At 50.1% G+C, this 17276-nt stretch overlaps 2 protein-coding genes across 3 annotated transcripts in view; both read left to right on the forward strand.

Moving 5' to 3' along the window:
- On the forward strand, positions 1 to 6016 carry LOC146007639 (uncharacterized). 2 transcript variants are annotated; one of them, XM_083146137.1, is made up of 2 exons: positions 1 to 262; positions 1642 to 6016. In XM_083146137.1, the coding sequence occupies exon 2, from the start codon at positions 3967 to 3969 to the stop codon at positions 5461 to 5463; it is 1497 nt and encodes a 498-aa protein (XP_083002263.1). In that variant the 5' UTR covers positions 1 to 262; positions 1642 to 3966; the 3' UTR covers positions 5464 to 6016. The 2 variants fall into 2 exon arrangements, with proteins under 2 accessions (XP_083002263.1, XP_083002264.1); XM_083146138.1 differs by having other exon boundaries at positions 1642 to 4730.
- The window catches only part of LOC146009594 (uncharacterized), a 27907-nt gene continuing 16254 nt past the window's right edge, over positions 5624 to 17276 (forward strand). The window contains 5 exon segments of the mRNA XM_083150043.1: positions 5624 to 5670; positions 6034 to 7487; positions 7489 to 8708; positions 8711 to 9035; positions 16177 to 16317. Coding sequence (XP_083006169.1) covers positions 5624 to 5670; positions 6034 to 7487; positions 7489 to 8708; positions 8711 to 9035; positions 16177 to 16317 — 3187 coding nt within the window.

Here is a 17276-nt window from a genome sequence, read left to right on the forward strand (position 1 = left end):
AGTAGGGAGGGAGTATTGCCAGGTGTTCCCAATGCCTCACTAACCAGTCTTGCTTCTTCCGAGGTGTCGGCCGTCCAGCAGACTTCGGTACCAGATGAGGCACGTCCCTCCAGAGATGGCAACCGTGAGGCTGAACAGGAACGGCGAACAACACGCACGACGCCGGCTCCCGCAGCCGAAGCAACATCGGGCACCTCAGGAGCCGCCGCAGGAACATCTCAGGCCGCCGGGTCTCTTGGGGCAGAAGACTTACCGGGTGATGGTGAGCACGATGACGATGATGCTTATTCTGCTTGCTCCACATCTGGCCAGTCATCGGGTAGCAGTGACGGGTCAGATACCGGTAGGCGCCCCCGTAAACTAGCCCGGTTAGTTGCGCGTGCAGTGGCTAAAAGCAAGCAGGCCCCTAAGGCTAAACCCGCAGAGAAAACACAGCCCCCCACTGACATGGTGCACTGCAGCAACACAGCGGTAGTCCGCGGCTTGCGCAGGGGCATAAAAGGCAAAATAGCCAAGGGGTAATTCGTGAACGTCTTCATGTTGACGACCGAAATGAAGGAGGAACACGAAAAGGCCAGGAAAGCTGCTGGGGCAGGGGAAAACCCTTACAGGAGCTTTCACAACTGGCTAAAGGGTTTCCTCATTTTTGGGTCGTGTTACCTCGACACCAGGCCTGAGGAACACAGCAATGTCCTTAGGTACATTTATTTAGTGAACGAGACGTTCATAGCTTACAAGGGCTCGGCGTGGAGGGACTATGACGACAAGTTTCGTCTGACCCACGACGGCACCCGAGTAATGCCCATGGGCCTTAAGCACGTGGAAATCTGATTGGAGGTCATTGGGAAGGGCCACGCAGGGGCAGAGGCAACACACAAGAAGCCCTTTCTTGGGGGGAAGAAGGCGGCCAAACCCGCCGCCAAAGGCAGGTGTTTTGCATTCAATGACTCCAAGTGCGACAGGGGTGCGAAATGCCGTTTTCGCCACGAATGCCGCAATTGTGGAGCCAACCACCCGGCCAAGTCCTGTAAGTCAGGCACGGGGGGTGAGCACAGCGCTGGCGCTAAGTAAAGCCCCCTCCCCCATAGTCATAGAGCGGTTAGAGCTGCTGTTGCGATCCTACCCAAACAGGGAGGATGCCTCATTTTTGTTAAACGGTTTTCGTTACGGTTTTTGTTTGCCAATCCCAGAGGATGTCAGGGTAGTGTCCAACAGGAACCTTAAATCTGCAATGGAGTTCCCCGAGGTGGTGAGACAGAAAGTACAGGCCGAAGTGGCGTTGGGCAGAATGGTTCTGACTAATAAGGAAAGCTGGTAGTGTGATAATATTGGGGGCGTAGAGTGCGCAATGGCTAGCATGCAATTGGGAGGGAGGGTCTTTGGAGATTGTTGTGTACTCGAGCTTGGCAGAGAGAAAAAATATATACTGAAATATATACATATCCAAGAGCATTGCTTGTGTGTTTCTCATCCGTACAGGCAGAATAAATCCTTAATGGTACTTGCATTTGAATCCTTTTATCAGCAACAATGTTCTTGTAATGTTTGCCGCTTTTCCACTTTGTAGTTGTGCAAAAACAGTGGTAGATTAGGGTATTGTTGTTCAATTTTACAATATTTGTATATTTTTGTTTTACCTAGAACACGATGTCGCAAAGCTGGTCCCACTTCCCTTTCAGAGAAGAGCATAGCTGATGTGGCTGCAATCTTCCGACTGAATGCATGTTGTGTGTCTTGTAAACAAGCTTTCACTTCTGACGCTAGCATTGCGCAACACACTGTAAAAACTAAACACCAAGTAAAAAGAATCACATCTATGGAGGAATCTGTTCGGGCATTTGGCTACATCAATGATGGCAACAAGACCCCTCATGACTTCTGCTTGTCAGTAACAAATGCCAGACTAAAGCCTTGCATGCTGCTTAAAAGAACTTTAAGTGAGTGTAATGACCTAAGGGACATTTTGCTAAAGAGCAAGAAAGAAAATGAAAATATTAATGGCTGTCCTGTAGCGGAGAGGAGCGGTATTGCAGTCACAGCATGGTTTTGTGAATGCCAGCAGCAATTTTCAACTGAGCCTGCTGCTGGAAAGCATATAATGACAGCCAATGGGATATCTCACAAATGTTTGGTCTGCGGTAAGCTTGCTGAAGACTTGGGCATTATTCGCCTGCATATGAGCAGATTCCATGGGGGAGCACATTTAAACAATTTCCGCTTTTGGTGCCAAGTATGCAGAATTGAACTGGCAAGGTTAGAAAAAGTGATGGCACATGTTTCAGACTGCCATGAAGGTCATTCATTTTACTATGAGCAGGAAGTGGAGGAGTTATCCACATCTTTACAGGCACCACGTCCACCTGAACTACCAGACACCGGTAGGCGCCCCCGTAAACTAGCCCGGTTAGTTGCGCGTGCAGTGGCTAAAAGCAAGCAGGCCCCTAAGGCTAAACCCGCAGAGAAAACACAGCCCCCCACTGACATGGTGCACTGCAGCAACACAGCGGTAGTCCGCGGCTTGCGCAGGGGCATAAAAGGCAAAATAGCCAAGGGGAAATTCGTGGACGTCTTCATGTTGACGACCGAAATGAAGGAGGAACACGAAAAGGCCAGGAAAGCTGCTGGGGCAGGGGAAAACCCTTACAGGAGCTTTCACAACTGGCTAAAGGGTTTCCTCATTTTTGGGTCGTGTTACCTCGACACCAGGCCTGAGGAACACAGCAATGTCCTTAGGTACATTTATTTAGTGAACGAGACGTTCATAGCTTACAAGGGCTCGGCGTGGAGGGACTATGACGACAAGTTTCGTCTGACCCACGACGGCACCCGAGTAATGCCCATGGGCCTAAAGCACGTGGAAATCTGGTTGGAGGTCATTGGGAAGGGCCACGCAGGGGCAGAGGCAACACACAAGAAGCCCTTTCTTGGGGGGAAGAAGGCGGCCAAACCCGCCGCCAAAGGCAGGTGTTTTGCATTCAATGACTCCAAGTGCAACAGGGGTGCGAAATGCCGTTTTCGCCACGAATGCCGCAATTGTGGAGCCAACCACCCGGCCAAGTCCTGTAAGTCAGGCACGGGGGGCGAGCACAGCGCTGGCGCTAAGTAAAGCCCCCTCCCCCATAGTCATAGAGCGGTTAGAGCTGCTGTTGCGATCCTACCCAAACAGGGAGGATGCCTCATTTTTGTTAAACGGTTTTCGTTACGGTTTTAGTTTGCCAATCCCAGAGGATGTCAGGGTAGTGTCCCACAGGAACCTTAAATCTGCAATGGAGTTCCCCGAGGTGGTGAGACATGAAAATATTAATGGCTGTCCTGTAGCGGAGAGGAGCGGTATTGCAGTCACAGCATGGTTTTGTGAATGCCAGCAGCAATTTTCAACTGAGCCTGCTGCTGGAAAGCATATAATGACAGCCAATGGGATATCTCACAAATGTTTGGTCTGCGGTAAGCTTGCTGAAGACTTGGGCATTATTCGCCTGCATATGAGCAGATTCCATGGGGGAGCACATTTAAACAATTTCCGCTTTTGGTGCCAAGTATGCAGAATTGAACTGGCAAGGTTAGAAAAAGTGATGGCACATGTTTCAGACTGCCATGAAGGTCATTCATTTTACTATGAGCAGGAAGTGGAGGAGTTATCCACATCTTTACAGGCACCACGTCCACCTGAACTACCAGACAAAGAAACACCATTGCCCTCATCCCAACAACCTAAAGGCCTGTGGCAATGCCACATTTGCGAAGAGATGTTTGATTCTGAAGACAATGTTCAAAAACACTGCAAGTCCCTTAACATCCATCGGTTCCACAAATATTGCTGCGGCACTTGTAATAAACTGTTTCACAAAGTAGAAACTTTACTCAGACATTGTCAACTTCAACATGACGGAACCATTGAGGTGAAATATTTTTGTGGCCTTTGTGAAGATCTCCACTTTGATCAAGAAAATCACTTTCTTGCCCACTATGAAAGCTTCCACAGTTCAGATTATGGATTTGTGCCTAATCCGATTCAATCCCCTTCTAAAACCCCAGAAGTGTCATCGACCGAATCTACCCCGGGTCACTTCCCCGGTGTTTCCTCCTCCGGGAGGGCAGCAATTCTCCCACCAATGGCCCTACCCCCCACAGTCAGCCCTAGGCCCCTACATGCAACAGGCCTACCAGCCGCAATGGGGGTACCCCCACACGGCGGGTCCAGGCCCCCAGGTTTTCCAGGGCCCCGGTATGGGAGGGCTCTACCCCAATTATTTGGGGCATGGTTGGGCAGGGCAACAGCAATTTACCCCGCAGTACCCGCCTGGCCCATACGGTGGTTTCCCACAGGGTTTTACATCCCAGGCCCAGGCGGCCGGCAACGCCACCGTCACGTCTGCCACGGGGCCACAGCGCAGTAGGGAGGGAGTATTGCCAGGTGTTCCCAATGCCTCACTAACCAGTCTTGCTTCTTCCGAGGTGTCGGCCGTCCAGCAGACTTCGGTACCAGATGAGGCACGTCCCTCCAGAGATGGCAACCGTGAGGCTGAACAGGAACGGCGAACAACACGCACGACGCCGGCTCCCGCAGCCGAAGCAACATCGGGCACCTCAGGAGCCGCCGCAGGAACATCTCAGGCCGCCGGGTCTCTTGGGGCAGAAGACTTACCGGGTGATGGTGAGCACGATGACGATGATGCTTATTCTGCTTGCTCCACATCTGGCCAGTCATCGGGTAGCAGTGACGGGTCAGATACCGGTAGGCGCCCCTGTAAACTAGCCCGGTTAGTTGCGCGTGCAGTGGCTAAAAGCAAGCAGGCCCCTAAGGCTAAACCCGTAGAGAAAACACAGCCCCCCACTGACATGGTGCACTGCAGCAACACAGCGGTAGTCCGCGGCTTGCGCAGGGGCATAAAAGGCAAAATAGCCAAGGGGAAATTCGTGGACGTCTTCATGTTGACGACCGAAATGAAGGAGGAACACGAAAAGGCCAGGAAAGCTGCTGGGGCAGGGGAAAACCCTTACAGGAGCTTTCACAACTGGCTAAAGGGTTTCCTCATTTTTGGGTCGTGTTACCTCGACACCAGGCCTGAGGAACACAGCAATGTCCTTAGGTACATTTATTTAGTGAACGAGACGTTCATAGCTTACAAGGGCTCGGCGTGGAGGGACTATGACGACAAGTTTCGTCTGACCCACGACGGCACCCGAGTAATGCCCATGGGCCTTAAGCACGTGGAAATCTGGTTGGAGGTCATTGGGAAGGGCCACGCAGGGGCAGAGGCAACACACAAGAAGCCCTTTCTTGGGGGGAAGAAGGCGGCCAAACCCGCCGCCAAAGGCAGGTGTTTTGCATTCAATGACTCCAAGTGCGACAGGGGTGCGAAATGCCGTTTTCGCCACGAATGCCGCAATTGTGGAGCCAACCACCCGGCCAAGTCCTGTAAGTCAGGCATGGGGGGCGAGCACAGCGCTGGCGCTAAGTAAAGCCCCCTCCCCCATAGTCATAGAGCGGTTAGAGCTGCTGTTGCGATCCTACCCAAACAGGGAGGATGCCTCATTTTTGTTAAACGGTTTTCGTTACGGTTTTAGTTTGCCAATCCCAGAGGATGTCAGGGTAGTGTCCCACAGGAACCTTAAATCTGCAATGGAGTTCCCCGAGGTGGTGAGACAGAAAGTACAGGCCGAAGTGGCGTTGGGCAGAATGGTTCTGACTAATAAGGAAAGCTGGTAGTGTGATAATATTGGGGGCGTAGAGTGCGCAATGGCTAGCATGCAATTGGGAGGGAGGGTCTTTGGAGATTGTTGTGTACTCGAGCTTGGCAGAGAGAAAAAATATATACTGAAATATATACATATCCAAGAGCATTGCTTGTGTGTTTCTCATCCGTACAGGCAGAATAAATCCTTAATGGTACTTGCATTTGAATCCTTTTATCAGCAACAATGTTCTTGTAATGTTTGCCGCTTTTCCACTTTGTAGTTGTGCAAAAACAGTGGTAGATTAGGGTATTGTTGTTCAATTTTACAATATTTGTATATTTTTGTTTTACCTAGAACAGGATGTCGCAAAGCTGGTCCCACTTCCCTTTCAGAGAAGAGCATAGCTGATGTGGCTGCAATCTTCCGACTGAATGCATGTTGTGTGTCTTGTAAACAAGCTTTCACTTCTGACGCTAGCATTGCGCAACACACTGTAAAAACTAAACACCAAGTAAAAAGAATCACATCTATGGAGGAATCTGTTCGGGCATTTTGCTACATCAATGATGGCAACAAGACCCCTCATGACTTCTGCTTGTCAGTAACAAATGCCAGACTAAAGCCTTGCATGCTGCTTAAAAGAACTTTAAGTGAGTGTAATGACCTAAGGGACATTTTGCTAAAGAGCAAGAAAGAAAATGAAAATATTAATGGCTGTCCTGTAGCGGAGAGGAGCGGTATTGCAGTCACAGCATGGTTTTGTGAATGCCAGCAGCAATTTTCAACTGAGCCTGCTGCTGGAAAGCATATAATGACAGCCAATGGGATATCTCACAAATGTTTGGTCTGCGGTAAGCTTGCTGAAGACTTGGGCATTATTCGCCTGCATATGAGCAGATTCCATGGGGGAGCACATTTAAACAATTTCCGCTTTTGGTGCCAAGTATGCAGAATTGAACTGGCAAGGTTAGAAAAAGTGATGGCACATGTTTCAGACTGCCATGAAGGTCATTCATTTTACTATGAGCAGGAAGTGGAGGAGTTATCCACATCTTTACAGGCACCACGTCCACCTGAACTACCAGACACCGGTAGGCGCCCCCGTAAACTAGCCCGGTTAGTTGCGCGTGCAGTGGCTAAAAGCAAGCAGGCCCCTAAGGCTAAACCCGCAGAGAAAACACAGCCCCCCACTGACATGGTGCACTGCAGCAACACAGCGGTAGTCCGCGGCTTGCGCAGGGGCATAAAAGGCAAAATAGCCAAGGGGAAATTCGTGGACGTCTTCATGTTGACGACCGAAATGAAGGAGGAACACGAAAAGGCCAGGAAAGCTGCTGGGGCAGGGGAAAACCCTTACAGGAGCTTTCACAACTGGCTAAAGGGTTTCCTCATTTTTGGGTCGTGTTACCTCGACACCAGGCCTGAGGAACACAGCAATGTCCTTAGGTACATTTATTTAGTGAACGAGACGTTCATAGCTTACAAGGGCTCGGCGTGGAGGGACTATGACGACAAGTTTCGTCTGACCCACGACGGCACCCGAGTAATGCCCATGGGCCTTAAGCACGTGGAAATCTGGTTGGAGGTCATTGGGAAGGGCCACGCAGGGGCAGAGGCAACACACAAGAAGCCCTTTCTTGGGGGGAAGAAGGCGGCCAAACCCGCCGCCAAAGGCCGGTGTTTTGCATTCAATGACTCCAAGTGCGACAGGGGTGCGAAATGCCGTTTTCGCCACGAATGCCGCAATTGTGGAGCCAACCACCCGGCCAAGTCCTGTAAGTCAGGCACGGGGGGCGAGCACAGCGCTGGCGCTAAGTAAAGCCCCCTCCCCCATAGTCATAGAGCGGTTAGAGCTGCTGTTGCGATCCTACCCAAACAGGGAGGATGCCTCATTTTTGTTAAACGGTTTTCGTTACGGTTTTAGTTTGCCAATCCCAGAGGATGTCAGGGTAGTGTCCCACAGAAACCTTAAATCTGCAATGGAGTTCCCCGAGGTGGTGAGACATGAAAATATTAATGGCTGTCCTGTAGCGGAGAGGAGCGGTATTGCAGTCACAGCATGGTTTTGTGAATGCCAGCAGCAATTTTCAACTGAGCCTGCTGCTGGAAAGCATATAATGACAGCCAATGGGATATCTCACAAATGTTTGGTCTGCGGTAAGCTTGCTGAAGACTTGGGCATTATTCGCCTGCATATGAGCAGATTCCATGGGGGAGCACATTTAAACAATTTCCGCTTTTGGTGCCAAGTATGCAGAATTGAACTGGCAAGGTTAGAAAAAGTGATGGCACATGTTTCAGACTGCCATGAAGGTCATTCATTTTACTATGAGCAGGAAGTGGAGGAGTTATCCACATCTTTACAGGCACCACGTCCACCTGAACTACCAGACAAAGAAACACCATTGCCCTCATCCCAACAACCTAAAGGCCTGTGGCAATGCCACATTTGCGAAGAGATGTTTGATTCTGAAGACGATGTTCAAAAACACTGCAAGTCCCTTAACATCCATCGGTTCCACAAATATTGCTGCGGCACTTGTAATAAACTGTTTCACAAAGTAGAAACTTTACTCAGACATTGTCAACTTCAACATGACGGAACCATTGAGGTGAAATATTTTTGTGGCCTTTGTGAAGATCTCCACTTTGATCAAGAAAATCACTTTCTTGCCCACTATGAAAGCTTCCACAGTTCAGATTATGGATTTGTGCCTAATCCGATTCAATCCCCTTCTAAAACCCCAGAAGTGTCATCGACCGAATCTACCCCGGGTCACTTCCCCGGTGTTTCCTCCTCCGGGAGGGCAGCAATTCTCCCACCAATGGCCCTACCCCCCACAGTCAGCCCTAGGCCCCTACATGCAACAGGCCTACCAGCCGCAATGGGGGTACCCCCACACGGCGGGTCCAGGCCCCCAGGTTTTCCAGGGCCCCGGTATGGGAGGGCTCTACCCCAATTATTTGGGGCATGGTTGGGCAGGGCAACAGCAATTTACCCCGCAGTACCCGCCTGCGTTTCCCACAGGGTTTTACATCCCAGGCCCAGGCGGCCGGCAACGCCACCGTCACGTCTGCCACGGGGCCACAGCGCAGTAGGGAGGGAGTATTGCCAGGTGTTCCCAATGCCTCACTAACCAGTCTTGCTTCTTCCGAGGTGTCGGCCGTCCAGCAGACTTCGGTACCAGATGAGGCACGTCCCTCCAGAGATGGCAACCGTGAGGCTGAACAGGAACGGCGAACAACACGCACGACGCCGGCTCCCGCAGCCGAAGCAACATCGGGCACCTCAGGAGCCGCCGCAGGAACATCTCAGGCCGCCGGGTCTCTTGGGGCAGAAGACTTACCGGGTGATGGTGAGCACGATGACGATGATGCTTATTCTGCTTGCTCCACATCTGGCCAGTCATCGGGTAGCAGTGACGGGTCAGATACCGGTAGGCGCCCCCGTAAACTAGCCCGGTTAGTTGCGCGTGCAGTGGCTAAAAGCAAGCAGGCCCCTAAGGCTAAACCCGCAGAGAAAACACAGCCCCCCACTGACATGGTGCACTGCAGCAACACAGCGGTAGTCCGCGGCTTGCGCAGGGGCATAAAAGGCAAAATAGCCAAGGGGAAATTCGTGGACGTCTTCATGTTGACGACCGAAATGAAGGAGGAACACGAAAAGGCCAGGAAAGCTGCTGGGGCAGGGGAAAACCCTTACAGGAGCTTTCACAACTGGCTAAAGGGTTTCCTCATTTTTGGGTCGTGTTACCTCGACCCCAGGCCTGAGGAACACAGCAATGTCCTTAGGTACATTTATTTAGTGAACGAGACGTTCATAGCTTACAAGGGCTCGGCGTGGAGGGACTATGACGACAAGTTTCGTCTGACCCACGACGGCACCCGAGTAATGCCCATGGGCCTTAAGCACGTGGAAATCTGGTTGGAGGTCATTGGGAAGGGCCACGCAGGGGCAGAGGCAACACACAAGAAGCCCTTTCTTGGGGGGAAGAAGGCGGCCAAACCCGCGGCCAAAGGCAGGTGTTTTGCATTCAATGACTCCAAGTGCGACAGGGGTGCGAAATGCCGTTTTCGCCACGAATGCCGCAATTGTGGAGCCAACCACCCGGCCAAGTCCTGTAAGTCAGGCACGGGGGGCGAGCACAGCGCTGGCGCTAAGTAAAGCCCCCTCCCCCATAGTCATAGAGCGGTTAGAGCTGCTGTTGCGATCCTACCCAAACAGGGAGGATGCCTCATTTTTGTTAAACGGTTTTCGTTACGGTTTTAGTTTGCCAATCCCAGAGGATGTCAGGGTAGTGTCCCACAGGAACCTTAAATCTGCAATGGAGTTCCCCGAGGTGGTGAGACAGAAAGTACAGGCCGAAGTGGCGTTGGGCAGAATGGTTGGCCCATTCGCTTCTGACCCGGTGCGTGACTTGTGCTTCTCGCCGTTAGGCGTGGTGCCCAAGAAAGCTCCGGGGAAATATCGACTTATACAACATCTGTCTCACCCCCATGGGGCATCCATTAACGATGCCATCCCCGATGCGTTGTGCACCGTCAAATACCAGCTATTTGATGAGGTGCTGGCATTAGTTAGGGGGTTCGGCAGGGGTGTCCTAATGGCAAAGCTGGACATTGAGTCCGCTTTCCGACTCCTACCGTTACACCCTAAATGCTTTAGATTTATGGGTTTCCGCTTAGACGGGGGGATTTTCCTCGATAAATGTCTGCCCATGGGTTGCTCCGTCTCCTGCTCATACTTTGAGAAATTCAGCACTTTCCTACAGTGGTGCGTCCAGGAAACCTCAGGGTGCCCCGGGGTGGCACATTACCTGGACGATTTTCTCTTTGTGGGACCTGGAGGCGGAGACACTTGCGCTTTTGTGTTGTCTGAGGCGATTCGGGTGTTCCAAACCCTTGGGGTGCCCATCGCGGCGGACAAGACGGAGGGGCCTACATGCGTGATTTCGTATCTCGGCATCGAGATCGATACAGCGGCCGGCTGTTGTCGCCTCCCGGCGGACAAAGTCGGCAAATTGCTGGGGCTCATAAGGGAATGCTTGCCGCGTAAAAAAGCGCAACTGCGGCAGGTACAGTCACTCCTGGGCTCCCTTAATTTCGCATGCAGGGTCATACCGATGGGCAGGGTGTTTTGCCGCAAGTTGGAGAGGGCCACAGCAGGGACACGGGACCCACACCACATGGTCAGGTTGTCCAGGGAAATCAGAGACGACATAGTCGTCTGGGCATCATTCCTGGTGAACTTTAACCGGGAACTGCTCTGGCCCTCTGAACCGGCGCCAAACGCCAGGCTTCAGCTATTCACAGACGCTGCGGGGTCCACAGGTTTCGGGGCATTTTTCCAGGGGGAGTGGTGCGCCGCACCATGGCCTCAGTCATGGGTCGACAGAGGTTTCACTGCCAACTTACTCTTATTGGAACTCTTTCCAATAATAGTGGCAGTGGGGTTATGGGCACAGAGGTTAGCGAACCAGACAATCGTGTTCTGGTGCGATAACCTGGGTGTGGTACACGCTATTAACAACCAGCGCACCTCGTCACCCCAAGCCCTACGTCTGTTGCGGCATTTAGTGCTCCACTGCCTGCAACATAACATACATTTCATGGCGCGTCACGTCCCGGGGGTGGATAACTGTATAGCTGATGCATTGTCGCGGTTCAACTTCGCAAAGTTTCGCGAGTTGGCACCCAACGCATCCCCCCTTGGGCTTACTTGTCCATGTTCTGTGTGGCAGATTGTAGAGCAGACATGATGGGTCTAGCATTGCGATCCCTGGCCCCCTCCACCCGTAGGGCGTACGCTGCGGCACAGCACGACTGGGAGGCGTTTCAGGAGTCCCCGGCGAACAGCGGTAAGTCGGTCGATGACCGTTTGCTGGCGTTCGTATGGGGCCATTACAAAGCTGGCAGGTCTAAATCCGCCATGTCATCAGCCCTAGCGGGGATATCCTTCCACGCCAAATTGCTTGGGGTGCGTGATCCCACCAAGTCCTTTGTGTTGACTAAGGCCTTGCGTGGTTGGGCTAAAGAGCGCCCTGTAGCAGCGGATTCGCGCAAGCCAATCGACCCGCGCATGCTCAGGCAGTTAATTAACTGCGTGCAGAGCGTGGCGGACAGCGCAGAGGAGGCGTCGCTCTTTCGAGCGGCGTTCTCATTTGCGTTCTTTGGGGCCTTCAGGGTGAGCGAGCTTGTAGCGGCCAATAAGAGTGCCACTGTTTCCGGTTTGCGGTATGAAGACATGGTCTTCCAGGAAGGTTTAGTCCTTTGCAAAATCCGCCGGTCCAAGACCGATCAGTTGGGCAAGGGCCGCTGGGTCACCCTGAGGTCCCAGACAGAAGAGGACATATGCCCTGTGCGCCTTGCCGCGGCATATTTGCCTCTGAGGCCAGCATCACCGGCACAGTTCTTCGCGCACGCTGATGCATCACCCTTGACGCGCTTTCAATTCACTGCTGTGTTTAAGCGCTGTGTGGCTGCGTTGGGTTTGGAGGTCGCCGACTACGGGACGCATTCGTTCCGTATTGGTGCGGCCACCAACGCAGCAGCGGAGGGCCTTCCAGTGAATGCCATTCAGCAACTCGGCCGCTGAAAGTCCTTCGCTTATAAATCTTATATACGTTTAGATAAGGTTTAGCACGCGCCTTCGGCGCTGGATCCAAAAACTATGTTTACAATCGGTTTTGTAACGGCAGCGTTACGGAATCGACGGTGTGAAGGGAATTTTTTTACTTTTTCCTCCGATAGTGGGCTAATTACAATTGGCTTCCCCCCCCTCAAGTCCACCGGAGGTTTTTTAAGGTTTTCCCCTTCACTTGGATTCTAGTGTACTAATTCATGTTGTGCATTATATGTCTAACCCTACGTTGTGCATTTATACAGTTTAAGTTTGAATGCTAACCGGTTAGGGTTTTCTTTTTCAGCCCTTCCCCCCCCTTCAACGACTCATGCCACTGTCTGGTTCGTCGGGCATTCATACATTTTCTGGGCATCCAACCATCAGTTAGCTGTCAGGGCCCGGGCAGAGCTAGGGGCGAAGGCAGTACATTGGTTTGGTGTCAGGGGTCTCCGGTGGGATGGTCTTTTACCATTATTGTCTGATAAAGAGCGTCGCTGGGGTCGCCCGGATGTGTTGGTGATACACTTGGGAGGCAACGACTTAGGCCGGGGAACCAGCATAGGCCTCATTTTGAGGATCGAGGCTGATCTTAAGGTTCTGGTAGGCCTTTGGCCTGGATTGCGGATAGTTTGGTCCGACATAGTGCCTCGTTTCAACTGGAGGGGCTGCTGGAACCCCAAGTCATTAGAGAAGATCAGACGCAAGGTCAACTTTGCGGTCTCCAAAGCGGTCACGTCCATGGGAGGCACAGCGGTTAGACACCCCTCTTTAGCCCTGGAGACCCCATCCTTCTACAGAAAGGATGGTGTACATTTGTCGGAATCAGGCATGGCCGTTCTACTTCAGGACTTGTTTCAGTTGTTGTAGATAGGGGATTAGGTTTGTGTTACTCTGGTTGACTTAGTTATTGATTGGTTTGGCGGGCTTGGGTTCTACAGTAATTGTCTTTAAGTGGCAATTTTTGAACCCAGCTTTGGCGGGAGGGCGCTCTCGATCAGCAGTCCAGTTTGAAGTACAGGTGGTCACTGTGAGGTATTGCCACCCTCTGCCAAGAAGGCTGGTGAGTTCTGCCCCCGAGGGGGGACGCAGGACACTTTTAGAACTGTCCTCATTAGGCCCTAGGAGGGGCGGCAAGACAGTCACAGCGCAGGCTGGCTTTGAATTCAATGGGGGCGGTTTCTTCGCCCCAGTTACAAGTTGGGGCGTTGCAGTCGCCGCCATTGCTAACTTTATGACTGGCTGGCCGTCAAGCGCTCTCTAGGCCATCCCTTTCAATAGGGTCATACCACAATAAATACCCTTTACCTTTTTAAACTTATGCAGTGGTTGTCCGTGTCGTTATTTCAGGTCACGTGTCCGTGTGAGTTATTTCAGGTCATGTGTCAGTGTTATTTACTGCTAGGGGTAATCAAGGTTTAAGTTGAAAGAAAAGGTTCATCTCAATAATGCATTAGACGCCTTAGAGAGAGCGAGGGCTGCCTAGGCATGAGGGAATGTAAGAGTCGGTGCAGTTTGGGATGGTATGACAAAGGTAGAAATCAGAGTGTCACTTACCCATAGAAGTGCTGTGTAGATGGGGTAGCCAATCAGGTGTAGAAGGGGCGGTAGCTTAGGTGGAGGTATATAAGAGGTAGTCAGGCATCCATCTTCCTCTTGAGTCTGGATTCCCACCCTCCCTCCCTTGTGCTAACCTACCGCATGGCCTTTGGCCGTCAACCAAATTTGGCTCTCATCTATTTTAATTTAATTGGCGGGAGGGCGCTCTCGATCAGCAGTCCAGTGTGAAGTACAGGTGGGCACTGTGAGGTATTGCTACCCTCTGCCAAGAAGGCTGGTGAGTTCTGCCCCCGAGGGGGGACGCAGGACACTTTTAGAACTGTCCTCATTAGGCCCTAGGAGGGGCGGCAAGACAGTCACAGCGCAGGCTGGCTTTGAATTCAATGGGGGCGGTTTCTTCGCCCCAGTTACAAGTTGGGGCGTTGCAGTCGCCGCCATTGCTAACTTTATGACTGGCTGGTCGTCAAGTGCTCTCTAGGCCATCCCTTTCAATAGGGTCATACCACAATAAATACCCTTTACCTTTTTAAACTTATGCAGTGGTTGTCCGTGTCGTTATTTCAGGTCACGTGTCCGTGTGAGTTATTTCAGGTCATGTGTCCGTGTTATTTACTGCTAGGGGCAATCAAGGTTTAAGTTGAAAGAAAAGGTTCATCTCAATAATGCATTAGACGCCTTAAGGTATATTACTCTGTTTTACCTTGCAGATATGCTTGTCTTTGCCTAGGGTGAAAAATGCACATTGTGTTTAGAACTAAATTGTGTTTATACAGTATGTAATCTTTAGGTTTATTATGTAGTGAGATTTGCTTCAGTTGGTAAGGTGCCCATACACGCTGCGAGAATCGCATGTGTTATGGGCTAGATCTCATCACACGGCATGCGATTTGCATGTAATCCTGCGAGCGATGTGATCTGAAAGCAGTAGAAACAGTATGTGCAGAACATACTTTTTGTACTGTGCGATGCCCGTGGGAGCGCGCATCGCACGCTGCTGTCGCATCGTGTATGGCCACCTGTAGATTGTTTTATGATTGGCAGTCGCAAGCATTGATTTTGCCTGTTACATTGACAATTATTGATTTTGTATTGGTTCTGGGCCACCAACCCAAGGCACCCCTGGAAGGGTCCGAAGGCGCCCCAGGGTGCCACAGCACACATTTTGGGAACCACTGTCTTAACCAGTTGCAGTTTCCATGGTGAATAAATGTGTCCTGTAACCTAAGGAACACCTCTGTCCCCTTTTTGTTTTCTGCACTAGAAATAGAGGTAGGCTGTGTACACACAGTGAGATTTAACATTAGATTTTGACTATATAGTCCAAATCGCATCAGGATCACATATACATCGCATGGTGATCAAACAGGTTTTTAACCTTTGGACCCTGATGCGTGCTCCTGTTCAGCACATATCGAATAGTGATATAGACAGTGCAGTAATGACCCTATAGTGCACATCGAATGTAGATAGCATGTATTGTATGTAAATAGTACAGTTAGCAAAGATTGCACAGCAATCGAATCTTAAGACGAATAGCAAGGGAATCTTACAGTGTGTACACACCAATAGAATCCTCTCTAGGATCTGCCCAAAATGATATTAACTGAGTCCAGCTACTCTGAATGCAGTGTGTGGAAGAGCTGAAGCAGAATACCAATTGTAATGTGTCCAAACAGGTCATTGGGGAGTGGAATCATATTGAGAGACTGTCTGTTTTTTATATATGCCTGAGGGTGTTGGACGCGAATAGTCCTGTATATGCTGTCAATACTGTTACCCCCCCGTGACTGCCGGATTTGTCTTTGAAAAACTTGATGATGCTTATATAAAAGTTTGAAAAGCTTCTTGTCCTGTGCTGGTTCTTCCCTGAATAGGAACACAGTTTTCTGCTTTTGGAAGGCAACTCTATAACCCCTCAATTACCGGGCACGGACACCATTTTGGACTCCATTAGCATTGTGCGCACTATCATTCTGTATATGTGTGTATATCTACGTATGTATATGTATGTATGTATGTGTATATGTGTGTGTGTGTGTGTATATATATATATATATATATATATATATATATATATATATATATTTTTCCCCCTTAGACCTCATAAAAATACTATTGTAGGAAAACTGGTTTTGTGCAACACTCTTCTGTAAAATGAAGTTGGTAAACTTAATTTTATTTAGCCAACTTTAATTTTTTGCTTTATTGTTGGCTAAATGTCTTACGTCATATTAGATGGTTTGGTCTTGTGTATACATTTTATGTAGAAAAAGTAAAGAGCAGAGCATTTAATCACAACCCTTTTTCTTTCTATCAAGGCATAGAACAAGAATTGCCTGATTTGGAATTTCTCCAGACAATGACACACATTGTGTTTGTTGACTTGGACAACTGGCCACGGTTTTTTACTCGTCTACCAGGACACTTAAATCAGGGAATATTTGTATGGGGATTTCAAGGTGAGAATTTGATAAACATGATCATATCTTTGGACCCTCAGCAGCAGCAGATTGTTCAACTAGCCCTGCCAGGGAGGCATTATCTTGCAAGGTTTTTGTGAAAATAAAGTTGGAGTCTGTGTAAAAAAGAGGTGTTCCCTTGTTGGGGGTAAAGTTAAATTCGTGCATATTTAAATTTGGTGTTGAACTGGAGACTATATATTACCAAATCATCTTACCTGGGAAAGGGGCTCTCTATGGTATATTTATTTACTGACTTATTTATAAGGAGACCTTGTTGCAGTAGCAGGAGTTGGGTGAGCGCTTTTCAGAGATTTGGGAAAGTGGGCAAATGACACCTTATTGGTAGAATGGGAGCACCTACTGCTGAGCTATAATCATGCTAATGCAGTGCAGGTACTCGGGATCATATTCTATAAACTCCTTCTGTCAGCATAATCCATACAACCAGGAACTATTGTACTAGCACTAGGGGTATATATTTTGACCCCTTTTCCTTGAAGACATAAATATTTTGCTGGGCGAATATAAAATAGCTTCTGTAATCTACTACTGTAGATCCCTACTGAAGTTCAATTATACCCCTTTCACATCGCACAAATAACCCATGTCTGACCCGGGATGACGTGTGGTGTGAAAGGGTCTTTCTCCTTCACGCACTAGGTGTCACTGGAGTTACACTGGGGAATAGAAGGCGACCACAGGGAGCATTGGCACTAAATATAAATTAGTGTGACCAACTCCTCCCCTTCTACTTCCCCTCCCAGGCAGTCTTAGATTGTGCCTGAAAAGGAGCAGGTCACATCTGGCTTACTCCTGGGCTTTTTTGTAATTAGGGCATAAAGCAGCAAGAATTGCCATTGAGGACAGGCAGATAGTTGCTGCTACTATCTGCCTGAGACGCGGAAGCCTGCTGGAGGGAGCCGGTTGCTGCCACGGTATGCGCCCGGCTCCCTGGC

This window comes from Crinia signifera, chromosome 6, assembly GCF_055691185.1.
Source record: "Crinia signifera chromosome 6, ASM5569118v1, whole genome shotgun sequence".
Lineage (NCBI taxonomy): Eukaryota > Metazoa > Chordata > Amphibia > Anura > Myobatrachidae > Crinia > Crinia signifera.